Raw genomic sequence first — 18,740 nt, 5'->3', positions numbered from 1 at the left:
GGGGGCTCCCTCTCCTTTGGCACAGCCCAGTTTGCAGCCCACCTGGGCAGCTGCGTGTGCGAATGAGATACACAGAGCCCCTGAGAAACACTTCCTACAAAACAAGACCCTGTTTATTAACGGCCCGGAGGGCAACGCGTCTCCCAGTCGAAGTCCAGGGTGCGCGAGGGCCCGCGCTGGCCGAACTCAGGCTCCGCACCTCCTGGCCCAGGGGTCCCCCAGGAGCAGGGCCGCCGCCGAGACGAGCACCAGCAGCAGGCCCTTGGCCACGCACCGCGAGAAAGGCTCCCCTGCAAGACGACGGATCAGGTGAGCGACACTTACTTCTTAACGTGTTTCTAATTATTTAGCTAGAAATAAGCCAAACCATTAATAATGACCACTTTGATGTGGCAGCATGATCGGTAAATTTTTTTCTTTTTAAATTTTTTTACACATAACGTCACAATCTGCGTTCCGGAAATCTGCTTTTCCCTACCTTGGTAGTACCGGGTCCACGGGTACAGTAGCTGCGGCCAACACACGTCGTTTCTGCTGCAGTCATACTCTGTATAATTGACCTGGAATCTGTAAAACATTTTAGGAGATTACAACGGCTACAACAAAGCATACTTTAGGCAGGAACCATCGAAAGTTGGTTAAAGAAATAAACTTATTTTCAAAGATACACATTTTCCTGCTTCCTAAAAAAGCCCACTAGGTCAGTTACCTTGTCAGTGGCCGGGGTAACTGTGCAGGTATCTTAATGAACTGGACTGATGCGCTGAGAGGGAGAAGGTCGGCCTCATGCCCACAGGTGAGCCTGCACTGGAACCGCCAGTTCACCGAGGAGACCCTGGGAAGGAGAGATGCGCAGGCGACACATCCGGTTCATTTCCAGTCTGCTGAGAACATCAGGGGACTGACACAGCACCAGTATAAACCCGGAGTCTCTTAAGGAAGTTCCAAATGGCCCCCTGTGCATATGTAAACGCTGAAACGTACACGAGGGGAATCCCTTACACAGAGCTTCGTAAATACCTGTAAGGACACGTTTTCAGGACAACACAGCTGAGAGATTCTCCATTTACCCACAGACTGCTGATGGCTGCCATTTGCAAATAAATCGTCCCTGGAGCACCCTCCACTCTACTGACTTGCTCTAAACTACACTTGTGCGAGATGAGATCGGACCTTGCCTCTGCGCCCAGGATCTGCTGCTGAGTGATCCCCTCCACCGCGCCCACGTCCGAGGTGAGGATGCGGATGCCCAGCTGAGCAGGGACGTTCAGGCAGGTGCCATTCGCGCTGCCAGCGGACATGTCTGCGCCCGGATCGGAGGCGTCTGCGCCTGTACAAACGTGAGGTGGCGTATGTTTGGAAAGAATAGTAAGTTTTTCTACAATGCCAGGATACCATAAAGTGGGAACTATGATTAGACAGGAGTCATGTTAATGAGGCTTTAATCTCTAATAGGATCTGGTTATATCACTATATGACCATCACTATATGACCCCTTGTGTTCAAAATGGAGATTTTTAGAGAGTCAGGTTTAACAAAACCAAAAAAAAAGACAGCTTGTAAAACAACTGGGCAATCTGAGTTTCATGTGGATTTCCTATTTTAGAAACAAAAAGGGCATCATGAATAAGTGGCAAAAGATGTGACAAGTCTTCTGCATGGAGTGTTAACCTCCAAACGAACGTCAGTTGAGCCACAGCAAAGGAGACAGCTGTTGGGAGGCCTCTGCTGCTGCAGCCGGCTGACTGTGGGGTCCCAGCAGCTGAGCCCCACACTTCACACTTGCAGCTGTGACTTACGTATTATTTCCAGCCAGCCATCACTCAGATCACTGTAATTGGAGTTGCCTTTCATGGCAACATGAGTTGCTTGCATTAACAAATCGAGTGTTTCCATAGCCTTCTTCCTGTAAGAGAGCAAAATCTCTCTCCATGTGGGGCCGACCTGCAGGTCTCACCTCGAAGTTCTGATTTTCAGGGGGCCTCCAGGCTGGCCAGGGAGGGGATGGGTTTCCCTCTGCAGATGAAAATGCTCTGGAACCAAACAGAGGTGATGGCTGCACACCGTCATGGATGTACTAGACGCCACCAACCTGCTCACTTTTAAATGATTATGTTATGCAAACTTCCCCTCAGTTAAGAAACAAGGAAGTGTACGCATATCTGTACACTTTCCAAACGACACCTGATTAAGTGGAAAGTTCTTTATACATCATAGAACAAGGTCTAAGGATTCTTTAATGTTAATCCCAATGACACCTGGCTAGACCCTTTTATAGTTCTAGGAGTATTGGGCTCCGGTGATCTGAACAAACTTCAGCAGAGAAGTTTGCGCAAGTGTGGACGAAACAGCTCTAGTCCCCATGGAAGCCCCTCCCTTACATTAACGTTGGCAGCGACTCTGAACTGCACTGCGGGTTTCCATGTACTTGTTATTTGCCATTGCTTTACATAAACGTTATTCAACCCCTACTTTTCCACACTCGTGCTGTTCTTAGCATTCACGTGTGAATTAACTGTAAGCTGACCACTCAAAACGCAGGTAAGTTCATTCATGGACCACTCGCCTGAGCCGAGTGCAGTTCTCATCAACACCGACTTCTAAGAGGCAGCCAGAGAGCGCGTTTTCTCCAAATGAAATGGGTTTGAAAGTGGCCGATGCACACAATCCCCTCCCAGCTGTAAGATAAAAGAGAGCCCATCCTCTTACTGTTTGTGCTAAATAAATGTAAAGACTTACTTCAAAGTTTTTCTTGGAAAACAATAAGCAGAAATAAAGTTTCCTGGAGAGCTGAGGTCACAGTTACTCTGACCCTTTCAGGGCTGAACCAAGGCCTCTCAGCCCAGCATACCTGGGGTGGTGGATCATTCCGAGTGAAACTCAATGCCCTCTGGCAGCCGTGGGTAATTACCAGGGGTGCAAAGATCCTCCATAGTTTGGAACAAAGCTATTCTGTCTCCAATCCCCACCGTGTTGGGCTACAGACAACAGCAACATGGGGCTCTCAAGATGATCCCACATTTAAATCTCTTACTAGTAACCAGTACCTCAGGTGCAAACAATGGTAACATTTTTTTTACAAAAACAACAAAAAAGCACGAAAAACAGCCACCCCTGCAGCTAAATAAACCAACTGAACTTTAAAAAAGTTGATTATGTGTTAAATTCAAACTATGGTGATATGTCCAAATCTAGCTTACCAAAGAGCTCATCCTGTTACCAGACCTGATTACCTGGCTGCCAAAGGTGTAAGGCTGCAACGTGACCCATCCTGCTGGTGTCTAAAGCTCGAACGGGCCTGCCGAGCTGGTAACCTAGACAACACAACAAACGAGAGGGAGCACCTTTCCTTCAGTCAGCCCGACAAAGCAGGCGTCCGCAGTGGGCTGTCCGCTGGGCAGGCCCGTGAGGAAGACTTGCTGAGTGACGGGTGTCGAGTTTGTCAGAGGAGCTCGCGAGGGAGACTCAGACCAAAGGAGCCTCTCAATGGAGCCATTCTCCAGTCATTTGGTTCACCCCCAAGGTCGGGTTTAGGGCCTCTCCCCATCCACAGCTATCAATCCAACCCATTGTTTCCAGCCTTTTATTATGAAAATGTTCCATGTGCAGAAAAACTGAAAGTAATGCCATGAAGACCAATACAGCTGCCCTCTAAACTCAACAACTGCTGGTATTCAGCCATATTTGTCTCGTCTGTATTATATAAGCACATGCCTCTCCCTCCCTCCCATATGTGTAAATAAGCTGCAGGCATCCAGACATCCTGACGTCCTGACACCTCTCCTCTGAAGGCGCCATCACACATCTCCGGGAGGCAAGGCCATTCCCCACATAACCGGGACACCAGTGCCCATCAAGTGGTGAGCTATTTGCACGTAAATACAAAACGCACCACAGATGGTGAGCGATGGTGAGCACTAACCCGTCCTCTGCAGCTCATTCTTTCTTAAAAAGCTCATTTCCACCACATTTTACCTCTTTTTCAAAAAACCAGGAGCAAAAGAGAAAGAATGTCTTGCTTTTATAGCAACTTGCTACTACCTATGACACTTCATGCAAAAAAAACAAAAAAACCCCCCAAAGCTCAAGTTGCTATAGAAAAAAAACACAGTGTCACAAAAGAGAGAGAGAAAGGTCAGAGTCACAAACTAAAACTGAATAGTAACTTATAATCATCACTTTCGGGTGAGCGTTGAACTGAAATGTCTGTAGGATTGGTGATGACACACTATCTTACCTGGGTTTCCAGATGTTTCCTTCTCATTACCACTGTTATAGCTTAAAAATTTTACTGTAAATCTCTGTGTCATGACTCCTAGAAATAAAGTAAAAATGTGATGTGCACCGTTTCACTAGGAAAAGAAACGATCCCCCATGGTGTTACTTTCTCTACCCTACAATTGCACTTTGACGTGCCAAAAAATTCAGTCTTTTTTATTAAGTCACAAGTACAAACAAGGAACAAGTCTGACTTAACTTTACATGTTATAATTATGAGAATCTTGATGAAAAAACTTTTTTAATGAAAGCAGTCTCACTACCCTCAAGCACGTTACCTTTCTGGTGGGCGTTAATCTCTGCCCTGACAATTCTGACGTGGATTTCGCTGATTGTATTATTATTCCACCTGACAATGTAATGTTCTTCCACATTCACGTTTCGGGGGGCCGATACAGTACTTAAAAGTGTGTCTGCAAATACAAAAAACCTTTCAAAAGTTAAAGACCCTCTTCAGGCTCAGGTCTGTTGTTGGTCCCACCAGGTCAACATCAGCCGCCTGCTCCGCCGTCCTAAAAAAACTCTTCAGCTCTCAGGAAAACACTTAAGGAAGATTTGCAGACCCTGAGGACCCGGAGGGGCCCAGAGGCCCCATAATCCTCATTCTGTGGAGGAGGGAGCTGCTTCGGGTCACCTAGATGACTCTCAAGCATGGACGAACATCACCCAGGGACAGCTTCCCGACTGTTGTGAAACCCCTCAAACCCATCAGGAAAATGTATTTAACCAGGACCACACGTAACTTGTAAGAAATGATGCACATGTTTTTTGTAGACACGATAAAAACATGCAACATTAACACACCGGTGCTGGTGATGAATTTGTCCAGGTCAGATGCTTCCTCATAGGTCACTTTCGGTGTGACGACGCCTGAAAGGACACAGGAATTAACCTTCAGCAGCACCGCATGGCCTGGCAGGGTCGTATTCACCTACGAGAATGACAGATCATCAAGCAAACACAGTCACCGCCTGCCTGCCTGTGTGCCAGCTACGACTCTCTCCCACCTCCAAACACCACCACATGGGAATCGCGCCATCGCGGGCACCTAATTATAACTGAGGAGGACAGCCCAAATGTCAGCGATGACCATCCAGAAAGTCACCGTCACAGAAGGACGAGTGTGCTGCCGGCGGTGTGGCTCAGTGGCTGAGCGCCCTCCCATGCATCAAGGGGTCACCGGCCGGATTCCCAGTCACGGCACATGCGCTTCCTCGGTCGGCAGTTCAAACACTATTTCCAGTTGCTCCCGAAGAAGTGACTTTTGTTGTCATGAGATCACAGTTTATCTAAACACTCAGGCCCGTGCTCTTTTTCCGGACCCGGTGACGTACCTCCCACAGCGCCGCTCTTTATCTTGGTGCTGAGGATGCCGCCCTGCTCTCGGTGGGCCTCCAGGTCGGTGACGCACCAGACGTCGAAATTCTGAAGGAACCCCACTGGGGCATCCTGCACGCACTGCCCAGCCAGGGTCACCTGAGGCGAGGGGAAATCCCAACAGACTCAGACCATAAAATACAGGTCAGCGTCTCGGGGAAGGGCTCCTTCGGCAGCCGGTCCTGCTGGTGGGTGAGGCCCGGCAGCGGCCAATTCACTGACTCACTGACCGATTTCAGTTCATTTGCTAAAACAGCTTGTTAATTTGCTCATCGAGTCTGGGGCCGCTGGTGGAGGAGTCACGGTAAGTGCTGTTCCATGAAAACCAAGTCAATTCCCTGCCCTCCCCCGTCTCCTTTGCAGGCTCTAGCATATAAGAAAAGGCTCTAGCATATTAAAATTGAACTTACCTGAGGGACAGTAAAATATGACTTATCGACAGTCATAACTGGATCTCCTTGTTTGTAACCGAAGTCTGAGACGTCCTTCGGATCAGTGTACAAATGCAGGTCAAAGGAAGCATGCTCTCCCGAGGAGGAGCTGTGAGTCGGCAAGAAAGACGACAGCTAAAGCCTCTAGCTCTCATCTGCAGAAACAATCGCTCACTGACATTTCACCCTTTTTTAATTACCAAAATAATATTTGCACTAAATGCCGCTGACTGTACACATTAAAGTGGTTAATGGTTCATCAGTGTACGATGCATGAATTTCACTTCGATGATGATAATAATGATGTTGCAAAATTTCAACATACACAAAGGGGAAAGACAGCAGACTAAAGTCCCCCATGAGCCCACTGCCTTACCCCCAACACAGATCGTCACTGTGAAGTGTGCCCCATCAATCAATTTATTTTCATTGAGGCTCGATTTTATTTTTTTGGTGCTATGACTCAGATGAGGCCCAATTCTTTCTAACACAGAATCTACTTACTGAAATCTAGAATGGAATGGAGAATTGGGTCATTTAAGCATGGCACCTCTGGAGGGGTCCCAAGAAAAACATGACCCACAGTCCAGGGCTGACTTGGCGCTGGCGCCCCAGCCCTAGAGCCAGCGCCATCCCCCAGGCAGCTGCGGGACACTCACACAGCCCCGTGGTAGAAGTAGCCAAGGAAAGGCGAGTTGGAGAGGGGGGACTGCACACACAGGAACGGAAACCAGCCCGGGACCGAGTGTGCCCTCTGAACGGAGCACAGCTGGTCAAAAGGCGGATTAACGTCCCCTCCAAAAACACCCGTGAAACAGGACTCTCTGAAGAGCTCTGTTAGATTCGATGAGCATTCCTGGAAAGAACACAGAAAGGAGCAGTGAGAGGACAGAAGGTTCTGCTGTGACTGCCGCCAGATCCGCTGGCAGGCAGGACAGACACGAGTTCTGAGAGGCCAGCAGGTATGACAAGCCCTGGCAGGATGGCTCAGTTGGTTGGAGTGCCATTCCATGCACCAAAAGGCTGCAGCTTCGACTCCCGGTCAGGGCACATACCCAGGTTGTGGGTTCAATCCCCAGTTGGGACATGTACGGGAGGCAGCCGATCAATGTTTCTCTCTCTCACATCTCTCTCCCCCCTTCTCCTTCCACGCTCTCTGAAAAGCAATGGAAAAACAACCCTCCAGTGGGGATTAAAAAAAGGAAGGAAAAGCTGCTGATGGGGAACTGCTGGCATCCATCACCTGCTATCAGGTACTGTAACTCTTGTGCCCAGCAATCAGAGTGCGTACCTGGTCACAGCAGCAGCGGACATCACAGGCCCCAGCTGTTAAGTTACAAGGACACGGACCAAGAGGCTGATACACCTGGTTAGGGATAACAGTCACGTTCTCTGAAAAGCACAAGCAACAGAGAAGTGCAGCTGTGAGACCCCTTGACACAGCTTTGCCGCGTGTTGGACATGGAAAAGAAAGCCGAATCATTGTTTTACAGATCCCCATTCCCAAATATTCCACAGTGAGGGATCCCTGAGGTGAGCGATACATAAAACACACCCAAGGCCTGTCTGGACCACTCCAACGAAAAACCCAGGTATCATAAAATATGCAAAGTGGGCCCCCCAACATCGGCACATCCTTCATTTTAGGACATTGCCAGTATGGGCAAGGCAGAACACGAAACCATTTTCTCACACGCAAAGATGTATGTGCAGTGAGGTTTGCTGCCCGCACTTGTTACAGTATCAAAAGCTGGAAACGACTTGCAGCCCATGACAAAGAGATTAGCTGAATGGACAGTGGTATATCCACACAATGGAATACTACGCAGCTATTAAAAAGAAGGCAGCGAAACTAGGTGTATTCATATGGAACGATCTCTATATTTAAGTTAATTATTAAGTTACTAAGTTATGTTATTTTTTAAAAGGTATAGAATAGTGCCCGAGCCGGTGTGGCTCGGTTGGTTGGAGCATCATCCTGGATACCTGTCAGGGCTATACCCAGGTTGTGGGTTCAATCCCCGGTCGGGGCACATAGAGGAGGCGACCAATTGATGTTTCTCTCTCACATCGATATTTTTCTCTCTCTCTCTTCCTTCCTCTCTCTCTAAAAATAAATAAAAATAAAACATATCCTTAGGTGATTAAAAAAACAAACAAAAAAAGACTTCACTTGCCTGATGCATTATGGGCCAGAGAAGAGTTGGCATACATTTCCACTTGGATGAGCAGATGTGCTAAACAGGATGAGTTGTGAGATGCCGAAACCAGAAGGGTTTGGATGAGACATGGGGACTCTGAGAAGGAACCACTCTTATTAGGGGAACATGACTGCAGAACCGTCTTCAGCCTCACTGTCACTTCCAGCGCATTCTGAAAGGAAAATATTGCCGCACTTTTTAGCATCTACAATTCTAAGAGCACGTAGCGGAAAACAATAAAGTCACACATCAGCCTCAGCTCATTTTACAAAAGAAGAACTGTACACAGAGATGACATGATTCTGTTTCATTCCACCCACCAACCTTTGGCCATATGCAAGCCCCGACTCCTAATCCCCAGTTTAACATAAAAGCAAGCAGCGTTTGCATGCTCAGAGAAAGCTAAACACGGATCTGAAAATGAACTCAGCCTGTCTGGCCGCTTTTTAGTTTATCATCCTACCAGCGCAAGATCAAAACAAAACAAAAAAGCTACTAAAAACAGTCCCCAGCTCCTGGGGTGCGAACAAAATCTTTCTTTCTCATCCTCTGTAAACCCTGGAGTTGATGCCTGGCAAGTACTAGGCAATCAAGAAAACGTTTATTAAATGGAAGGTATTTAATCACTCCGGGCCTGAGTGTCCTTACACACAAGCTCAGTGTTGGAGGAGGTCGCCGTTTAGGAAGCTTTTCTTTGAGTCACAGAATCATTTGTAAAATCTGATGAGAGCTGGCAACCCTCTCCTAAGGAAAATGCACATAGGCACGTGATTTTCACACACAATTTCAGAGGGTCCTTGCAACTCCTCCAAGGACCCCTAACCCTGGTGTAAGGACCTCTGGGCTGGATGGGTGTCCACCAGACCTGACAGCCTACGGTCGGATGGCATTTCCAGCACAGAGATGGCTGCACCTTGTCCAATTAAGTAGGAAACGGGGGTCCCCACAGGTGCTACCGGGAAGGTTCCACCTCTGGCCTTACCACGCTGGGGGTCACAGTCAAACTCCAGTCTCCTGTGTCCTTGCTGGGCGCGCCACAAGCAGGAACCGGCAAGGATCCTAAAGGAAACGAGAATGCAGGGTGGCGACACCCAGCGGCTAAGGGGGTGCACCCCCTGGGAGGGGATCCCCTTCCAAGCGAGGGGTGGGCCCTTTAGGAGCTGTGTGACCTTGGGCGAGTGAGACCCCTCTGGACCTCAGTGTCCCCATCTGTCTAATGGGAGTAAAAGGCATTACTGTTCCCATTAGGACACTGAGGCCAATGCCAGCCATTAGGACCGCAAGCTTTCTCTGATCGACCCTGTCCGTCGGTCTGTCGGTGGGTCGGTCGTCTCGGGCCCACAGCAGCCCCTTCCCGCCTCCCCACCCCGGCTCCGCAGTGGACAGCGGCAGGGGACCCCGGGGCGCCGCCCGGGATGCAGTTTCCTCGGCCGGCCGGGCCTGCCCCACCCCCGCGCCCCACTGGAAGGGCCGGACTCACCCGCCCGACCCTCCAGCGGGGACAGGGACACGGCCACGTCCTCGGCGCCTCCGACCAGGGACGCGCTGACCTCGGGGCCGGACGCGCGGATGAAGGCCGGGACGAAGACTGGGCGGGGAGCGGCTCCGGGCGGGCTCGGCGGCTGCGGGGGCGCCGCCGGCGTTGGCGGGGCCTCGGGAGCCCCGCGCGGAGTCCGCGTCTGGCCGCTCGAGCGCCTCGGCCCTCGGCCCGCCCCGCAGGCCCCCGCCCCGCCGCACGCAGCCCGGTCCCCCCGCAGCGGCCTCGGGGCGCCCAGCAGGAGGAGGAGCCCCCAGAGCAGAGGGGCGGGCGGCCGCCAGCGCATGGCCGGGCCTCGCCGGACCGCGCGACACAGCCGCGCCCGCCTCACACGCCCGGAGGCGACCAGCCGCCGCCGCGCCGAGGTCCCGGTCGCGCCTGCGCCGCCATCTTGTCAAGCGAACGCCGGGAGCTATGGCAACCAGCAATGGGCCGCCGGGCTGCGGAGCGGCGGGCCGTGATTGGACCAGCGGCAGAGAGCCCGCCCCGGCCCCGCCCCCCAGCCTCGCGCCTCGCGAGAGGATCGTGAGCCCGGCCCGCGGAGCCCCGGGGGAAGGACCCGCAGACGCCAAGCGTCGGGTTCGGCTGGGAAAGTGCAGCGGTGTTTCCACGACTAATTTTGGCGAGATTCGAAGTTAAGGTTCCTCAGAACCGAACAAAGCTGTCCGAGCGCCGACCAAACCCAGTTAAAAGTGCCCGGCTGCAGAAGGGCTGAACGCGCAGGAAATAGAGTACGAGGAAGTAACTCAAGCAAGTTACGAAAGTGTAACTTATTTTATTACAAAACTTTATGTAAACCATAAACACAACCGTCAAAAACAAAACAGAACGAAGACAGCGTATAAAACATTTCCAATGAAAATTGCCAAACCCCGTATCTAACTGCTTGCGTTTCCAGCGAGCAGCTGGGCCTGTGCGCGTCGGACGGGCGATCTGACGCGGGACGGCGGGTGTTCTAACAGGTCGCGGGAGGGCCGGTGCCCTAACAGGTCGGGTGATGGTCGGTGGTCTAACGGGTCGGGTGATGGTCGGTGGTCTAACAGGTCGGGGGACGGTCGGTGCCCTAACAGGTGGCGCCGCCCGCCTTCTTCCCCCCACCGCACCGGCCTGGGAGCTCTGGGCGTGTCCGCCCGCAGAGCGACTCCCTCAGGTGACCCAGCCCCGGGAGGACGGGACAAGGGCGCCTTTTACAACTGCACCTGTAAGAAACCACTAAAGATTCTTCCACGAATCTGTGTGTTCTTCAGAGCCTCCCTACAGAGAGTCCCCTGCACACACAGTTTCCACACACGCAAGGAGACGGGAAAAAGTTTCATCATCATGTGGAGAGTTTCAGTTTCTTTTTCTTGGCCTTCAGTACGGGGGGCAGAGAGATCTTAAAGGCCGTCCTGGAACGACACGGAGAACACCCATTAGCGATGGGACGGCCCAAGGCACGGCCCTGCACACCACCTCAAAGATACTTACTCGCAGGTGGTGCAGATGGGACTGAAGTTGCAGAAGACTGTAAATAAAATTAAAATAAAAATAACAGAAAATAGGAAGGTTTAAAACCATACAGCTGAGAGATTTTCTGACCTCCCCCCAACATGGAAAAAAAGAAAAATTTAGTCCCATGAACGTACTGGACAAGCACACAGAACAGACATAGCCAATTTCAATGAGGTTCCTGTGGCAGAAGCACGCAGCCCGGTAGTCGACGTGAATGGGGGGCGGGAGAGTTAACTGAGACCTCTGATCCTGATCAGGGAGAAAAACCCACTGGAAAAAAAAAAAAGTGTTTTCATTCACTCAGCAATTACTGAGCACCTCCGCATACAGGCACTGCTCTGGAATCGTTCGTACGACACTCTGCATACATACAGTGTGCAGGGTTCAAAGACTACCCGAAGCCCACCCTCTCAGCTTCGAGACATCTAGCCCACCCGTTCCTTCCTTTCCCCCAATGACTAGCACCTGCCACCCTGCTCCCAGTCATTCCCCAGGAAACGGTCTCACTGACTCAAGGTGTCAGGTACACAGCCGAGGTTCCTTACCAGGAGATACTGCAGGAGGGAGAGCATCTGAGGCACCTTCAGGTACAGTCCCCCTGTGATATCACAAGCCTGCAAGACACACAAGGGCTCTCTGCCACACTAGCACTTGCTCAGCTTTTCCAGAAGGACACAATTCCCACCAGCAATTCCTCGTGTCTCCAAAAGGAGACACAGAGATGCCACAGCGAATGAAAGGGAGTGCTTGCACTGCATAAGGGCCAGAAACTCCCACCTACCTTTCAGGATGTGCACACAGCTTATTTTCCCCCTTGGCTCACAGCCTTCCACCCTCTGGAGACCACAGCGTAGGACAGCATGTGCCCCGTTTTCTGTTTGTGTGCTACCAAGAATATTTATTCTAAAAGTGTGTGAAGATCGGCGAAAGGTATTTAACAACAGGTAACAAAACATACCCCCTGCTTTCACAACCACCAACACCAAGCATTCGTTTAAAACCTACCTGTTGGAGGAGTCCTGAATCGGAGTCCAAAACACAGGCATCGATCAAAATATTCTGAAATGAGTATTCCAAAGATATTACGGGAATGGTAACAATGACCACCTTACACTGAGACTCTGCTATGTGCCAAGCTCTACTCTGAAAATGGCTTGCTTAATTAGCATAATAACTGCACAAAGTAGGTATCTCATTAGCATTTTCCAGCCCAGGCCTTGGCCAGCTGTGGTCATGGAGGCCAGTGGAGGCAGGGCCATCAATCCCAGTTCACCTGTCCCCAAGGCCCACAGTCTTTTCGCTACACCATAGGGGCCTCCAAGATGAAGACTATTATTATACACGTCTATAGTATTTCAGGTTCCAACTGAAGTTTTAAGTTTTCTTCTCATTTTTTGAACATGTCAACGAAGAAAATGTATTAGTGACAATTCATCATGGTGTGCAGCAAGCCGTAGAACCAGGGATTCTTAGCCTGGGATCCAGGATGGGCTCAACGGGGTTCCACAAATACCCTAAAACTATTAAAAACTGTCTGCATATTTTTCTGGGGGCTCATCAGATTCTCAAAGGGTCCAGGGCTCAAGTAACTGTAGGAAACATAGATGCCTGATTCCTAATCCATTCATGAGGCTATTTAGTCAGAAAACCTCCCTACGTAGGTCATTCAAAAAAAAAAAAGAAATTAGTTCCTTTGTTATGAAACAAACATCCTTGAAAAAGAAGGGTGTCCACTCACCTGCTTCTGTGCTGCGAAGATGACATTCATGAAATTCATATACTGCAGCGCACTGTCCTCTGCTGCCTTTATTACCTAAAACCACATCCTTGTTAACACCCTGCAGGCACATCCAAGGACTCCCACTCGGATGCCAGGATATACTGCCAACTGCAACCAGTGTTATTTTTCTCATTTGTCTACCTAGTTGTCATCGTTAAATAATACCTACCACAGCGTCGACTGGGAAAATGTCCCCCAAATCCTACCCCTCAAGAGATAACCCTTAACAGTTTCTAGCGAGCAGCTACGTGGGCACGTACACACGCTCACACCCACCCCACACACACACACTATAGGACACGCTCTCTCTAATGTTCCCCAACCTGCTTGTCTGGACGTATCTCATCCTCCGTGCTGACTTCACATATTCCCGCTATTTACCCAGTTATCTACAGGGGGCATTTAGCAGTTCACAAGACTCGGTCCTAGACGATGCTCTGATGAACACCCTCATACGCCCTTCACACGACGCTAGCATCTGAGACCGCATGTTTCATCCCAACACGACAGATTACCCAGCTGCCCTATTCTAGCCTCCCATCAGAGACTCGGGAGACAGGCCAGCCCCCAACGCTGCCATCAACCCTGGGAACTGCCAGGTTTTTCATCTGTGTGGCACAAGAAGCAAACATATAAACACAGCAGTGATTCTACGAAAACCTTACCAATATCCTTGACTTCATTTCCTGATGATCTATAAAGAGATAAAAGCAGGTTGCAATTTAACTGAATCTTACTGAACATATTATAAGGTTTTCTAACCGACTTTACACAGCCCACCAAGTTACAGTAGTAAAACAAGGGTTGGTCTCATAGAAAGACATAGGCTCCTACCTCTAACTTCCTTGTTCATTCGGTGAATGTCTTATGTTTTTTTGGCATTAAGGAATTAAAAAACATTAGTTAATTTCACAAATATTCATAGTAAACAAAAAATAACCTCAAATTTTAGTTAAATAAACCCAGCAGCCACATAGGTGAAAAAAAGAATTGTTCCATTTACCATGATAAACACACAAAACAAGAGGGACTGGGGGTTTCCAATGACCCATCAACTTGGCCTTATGACCTGACTGAAGTGTCTCTGTCCCAGAAAATGGAAATGCCCACCATCGGACTGCTCTGTGACCACCCACCACACCCTAGATTTGAACACTGGGACCACAGTGAACCAGTAAGTCAATCAAATAAGCTCTCGAACTTGAAGACCACACATGGATGGTCAGACACCACCCCACCCCCCAGTCTCAATTGGAGGAATCACTCAATACTGTCCAAAACAAATTAAATCTCAAGAGACTGGGAGAACATCACATAGGCAGATAAGACCGAAATGCTTAGAAAGGGGTTGTGGACTTCATGTTAAACTCAAGGTAACCTGCTGGCCTGTGGAGCAACAGCTGCTCGCTTATTAAGCATCAGGGTCAGTAAACGGCTTTTACAATCAAACACTGCTCTCTACTCAAGGGAGATGGGGGGAAAAGCCACCCCAACTCCCCAGTCTGCCTAAGTAAGAAACAAAAAAGTGTCCTGAAGAGTTGTAAGCGGAAGGACACGCTGGAGAAACTAGTTTTCCTATCCTTCCCATTCAAGTTTCTACAGCTTGTCTTATAAACATGGCAAAGCCAGTTGGAATAAATACGTGGCCTTGTTTACATGGATGCAGGTCCTAGGAAATATCACAAGATACGTTTATCCCAGAAGACACCTCTGGATGATTGAAACAGCAAGGATACAGCACAGAGCTTTGGCGAGCGATCCTGCCAGCAGAGTTTCCGTGTGCTGACCCTTTAGGTCACCTATAAATGAAAATAAAAAGCATTATGAAGGGAATTTCTTGGCATTTTCTTGAACTAAAATCGCTTTCAAACCAAAGCATTCTTCCTCATGAATGAAGTAACGTTTTCAAACTGGGTTTAAAAGCAGCGATCTGTTCTCAGTCATGCTTAAACAAACAGTTTTTAACACATTTTCTCAATTTAAAATACCCTGGTGGTCAGGGTCTGGGGAGGAGACTGGGGATTGTTTAAGGGGTGAGCTGCAGTTTAGGAAGCTGAGAAAGTTTTGGGGGTGGACGATGGTGACAGCTGCACAACGTGAATGTACTCACTGCACCCGCGCTGTACACTTTAATACCCACATAAACAAGAAGAGTGGGGGAGAATGTACAGAGGAAGAAAAAAACACCATGCAAAATAAAAAATATGTATTTTAAGGGGCAAAGATGAAGGAAAAGTCAGAAAGAGAAGAATGAATGGTCTGAAAAAGAGAAAAACCAGATCAACAGGATAGTCGTAGAGCCCAAAGAGTGTGTCTCAAGTAGGGGCTGGGCAGCGGGCAGGTAAACCGTGCGCAGACTCAGGTGAAAACGATTTCAGAAAGGAAAGAGAGAAGCAAGTAGATCACATCTAGAACCTCCGGTCCTGCAGGAACCCCACGTTCAACTCCATCTGCAAAATAACAAGGAGGGAAAAGCTCATACCCTTAGCCATCAGATCCTTAATCTCCTCCACAAGAACTTCGTTTGCGGCTGTCAACAGCTCGTACTTTCCGTCCTTACTCCCCGAGGGATTGAGTTCAGCGGGAGTGTTACCAGGGTCCCCGAAGAAGTCTCCAAGTCTGCCATTCCTCCCAGGATACAGGAATCGGCTGCAACAGCAGGAAGAGGCCTCGTTACACCAGGACTCGGTGCCCTCGCTAGGCATCAGGATGAAGTTCAGCAGAGAAAACAGACTAAAGCCACATTAACTCTGGACCCACAAGATTCTGTAATAAATTTCATTTTGTTAAAAAAGTATAGCCCAGCCAGTGTGGCTAAGTGGTTGAGCATCGACCCATGCACCAGGAGGTCACCGGTTCAATTCCTGGTCAGGGCACATGTCCAGGGCTGGAGGCTTGATCCCCAGCAGGGCACGTGCAGGAGGCTGCCGATCAATGACTCTCTCATCACTGATGTTTCTCTCTCTCTCCCTCCCTCCTTCCCTCCCTCCGCCCTCCCTCTCTACCTCTCTCTTCCTCTCTCTGAAATCAATAAAGACATATTTAAAATAAATAAATAAAATAAATTTTTTAAAAGACAGACGAGAGCTGTACCTTACATGGGGATTAGATTCTACAGTCCATGTATAACATGACAAGTGAATATAGTCAAAGTTACTCATAGAAATCTCTGCTGTACACATGGCCACATCTGCACACCAGCTACATATCTATTCACCACCCTTCAATAACTGACACAGCTGGGTTTCACACCAATGTTAGAAAAGGTCACTGTGTCTTCAGCCCAGCGCCAGATGGAGAACCTGGGTTGGGTCACAGAGCCAATTGGTAAGAAAAATCCTTACTTATAAACAGTGGAATCACATCCAGAGCAGTGAAATATTCACACGAGAGGTACACAGGAGCCCAAGTGGGCTGAAGGGAAAGCAGAATCCCACCTCCCTCACCTGCCCCCTGGGGCAGACCCATGAGTAGAGCAACACACAGTAGGAGCAGGACATGTGAACTGGTACACAAAGCTCACGAATGCTAAGCGTCACATAGGTAATCCTGATGGTCCTACCTTTCCTGAATGTGACTCGCTATCACAGCCAGTTTGTTGGAACGATTCATGAACAAGTGAGAATTCCCCAGCACCATCACTGCGTCTATGCATTTTGATAAAGTAAACTATTGAGAAGAGAAGATGTTAGAGAAGTAAATTACCTATGCAAACACCTACGTCAGCTCTTGCAATAACTAAGGTTTCCTTAAAAATACTTCAGGCACGAAAATAAAATGCTAATTTCACTTTCTTTTAAAAAAGTAAAACCTATTAAAATTTCTAGATGGCAAAAAAAAAACTGTGAGCGAAAGTGAAAGACAAATGACAAACTAGGAAAAAATAATTGACAGGCAACAGGTTAACCTTTTAATATAGAGTGTCCACAAATCATTAAAAAAAAAAAAAAAAAGGGACAGCTAAAGAGAAAAATGGGCAATGCCCCACTCACGGGAGAAATACAAATGGGCCATCAAATATACAAAAAGCAAACTGAGGTAACTTTTTTTGATACGTCATATTGGCAAGAGATAAAATAAGTAAAGAAAGCATCTTGCATTGGTTCACACGTGAAAAAAGGTATTCTTGTATACCGCTGCTGAGAGTTCAAAACAAGATACTTTTTCTGAAGAGCACTAAGGTAACATGCAGGGATGCGCCAGAACATCCACACAGTGGAATACTACGCAGCAATAAAAAGGAGCTGACCTACTGGGACACGTAACAGCATGGACAAGACTCAAAATCGTTATGCTGAACAAAGAAATCAGACCAAAAATTCCTACAGTTCATACTGCTTGATTCTACTTTTATAAAAATCTAGAAAATGCAAACTAATCGAGGAACAGAAAGCAGATCAGTGGCTGCCTCCAGCTAGGGGGTAAAAGCTGTGAGTGACTGTGAACAGGCATGAGGAGACCTTCTGGGGTGACAGAACTGTGGTCATGGTTACACAACTTTATTGTGGGTTTTACTAAAAAAAAAATCACTGAACTGTATGTTAAAATGGATAAATAAACATATACTCGGTTACACCAGAATGACCCAAAGGCCCCCTTGAAGCAGCCTCACCTGGGATTCCTTTAGTGCTTGCTTCCCCCACCAAATCGGGTTGGTATCAACTATGATAACTAGAAGATTCAACTCATCTTCTGAAAATAGTAACAGAAATAAAAAAGATGAGCCTCATGCACGTGAATCAAAGCTGACATTCTACATGCCTTTACACGTTTGCCATCTGACAATCTGGAGATTAACAGAAGGCCGAGTTCTTTTACACATCTAAAGCTCTGTGGGTCCTCAGCAAGCTCTCTCGCACCTGCTTTAAGCACTGCTGCACCTTTCCCCACTAGAAACGTAAGCTCCATGAGGGGGAATTTTTGCCTGTTTTGTCACTGCTTATCCTCTGCTCCTAGCACACTGCCTAACACAGAGGATGCGTAATAAACATCCATTAAATGAATCCGAAGATGTTGCATTTTAAATGCCTGGTCAGTGGTAGAAGGCACCGATTAACTAGCGGTAAGAACCACCAGTAGTAAAACCTTGGGTGAGGGGTTGGTGCGGTTTAAAGGGAGGAATCTGGAATCCATTTGGCCCTGACTACTTCAAGTCACCTGGCAGCAAGGCCCGTTGTGATCAGGAACGTTTTTAAAGGGTGAAAATCAATTTCTATGTAAAAAATATTTTACTGGGAAAGAAACTAGGCTACTCTCCAAACTCAGAGTAGCCTAACTTAACACATTAACTCACTCGACAAACATTCACACTACGTACCAGGGTGGGGTATTGAGAATAGTGTCTGAGCCCCCAAGGAGCCGACACCCTAACTGAGGTGACACAGGAACTTGTAAGCACCTGCTGTTATGATAAACCCAGGACGCTCATTTAATAACAAAAAGCAATAATGTCTTCCCTGCCCCATTCCTTCCTTCCTGCAGTTCAGTCTCCTATTACCGGGACACTCCTCACCCCACCTTTGTTTCCTGCTTACATATCCAAATCTTATCTACTCTTTGGGGCCCAAATCCAGCGCCGCCTCTTCCTTCCAAAGTCCCTTCCTATTGCAATCTTTCATCAGTTACTTTTATTTTTTTTAACATGT

General features: G+C 48.4%; 2 protein-coding genes across 3 annotated transcripts; both read right to left on the bottom strand.

Moving 5' to 3' along the window:
• Positions 1–85: 85 nt before the first annotated feature.
• Positions 86–10,110, bottom strand: TCTN2 (tectonic family member 2). The gene is made up of 17 exons (XM_087828804.1): positions 9,768–10,110; positions 9,270–9,346; positions 8,264–8,459; positions 7,378–7,478; positions 6,746–6,942; positions 6,066–6,195; positions 5,613–5,754; positions 5,083–5,148; positions 4,557–4,691; positions 4,238–4,315; positions 3,234–3,314; positions 2,563–2,678; positions 1,800–1,902; positions 1,174–1,330; positions 710–835; positions 479–567; positions 86–290 (listed from the first exon to the last, which is right to left on the bottom strand). The coding sequence occupies exons 1-17, from the start codon at positions 10,108–10,110 to the stop codon at positions 187–189; spliced, it is 2,241 nt and encodes a 746-aa protein (XP_087684930.1). The 3' UTR covers positions 86–186.
• A 695-nt stretch (positions 10,111–10,805) lies between these two features.
• GTF2H3 (general transcription factor IIH subunit 3) lies at positions 10,806–18,612 on the bottom strand. 2 transcript variants are annotated; one of them, XM_016203189.2, is made up of 12 exons: positions 17,708–18,604; positions 16,658–16,764; positions 15,578–15,744; positions 14,832–14,894; positions 13,930–13,959; positions 13,761–13,789; positions 13,054–13,128; positions 12,321–12,374; positions 11,861–11,929; positions 11,450–11,585; positions 11,292–11,328; positions 10,812–11,212 (listed from the first exon to the last, which is right to left on the bottom strand). In XM_016203189.2, exons 2-12 carry the CDS (start codon positions 16,732–16,734, stop codon positions 11,143–11,145), a joined length of 807 nt encoding a protein of 268 aa, XP_016058675.1. In that variant the 5' UTR covers positions 16,735–16,764; positions 17,708–18,604; the 3' UTR covers positions 10,812–11,142. The 2 variants fall into 2 exon arrangements, with proteins under 2 accessions (XP_087684877.1, XP_016058675.1); XM_087828751.1 differs by lacking the exon at positions 11,450–11,585 and having other exon boundaries at positions 10,806–11,212; positions 17,708–18,612.
• Between the last annotated feature and the right edge of the window lie 128 nt (positions 18,613–18,740).

This window comes from Miniopterus natalensis, chromosome 20 (genome assembly GCF_054644295.1).
Source record: "Miniopterus natalensis isolate mMinNat1 chromosome 20, mMinNat1.hap1, whole genome shotgun sequence".
NCBI classification, from domain to species: Eukaryota; Metazoa; Chordata; class Mammalia; order Chiroptera; family Miniopteridae; genus Miniopterus; species Miniopterus natalensis.
The sequence above is the reverse complement of the archived record's forward strand: the minus strand, read 5'-3'. Positions and strand labels throughout refer to the sequence as shown.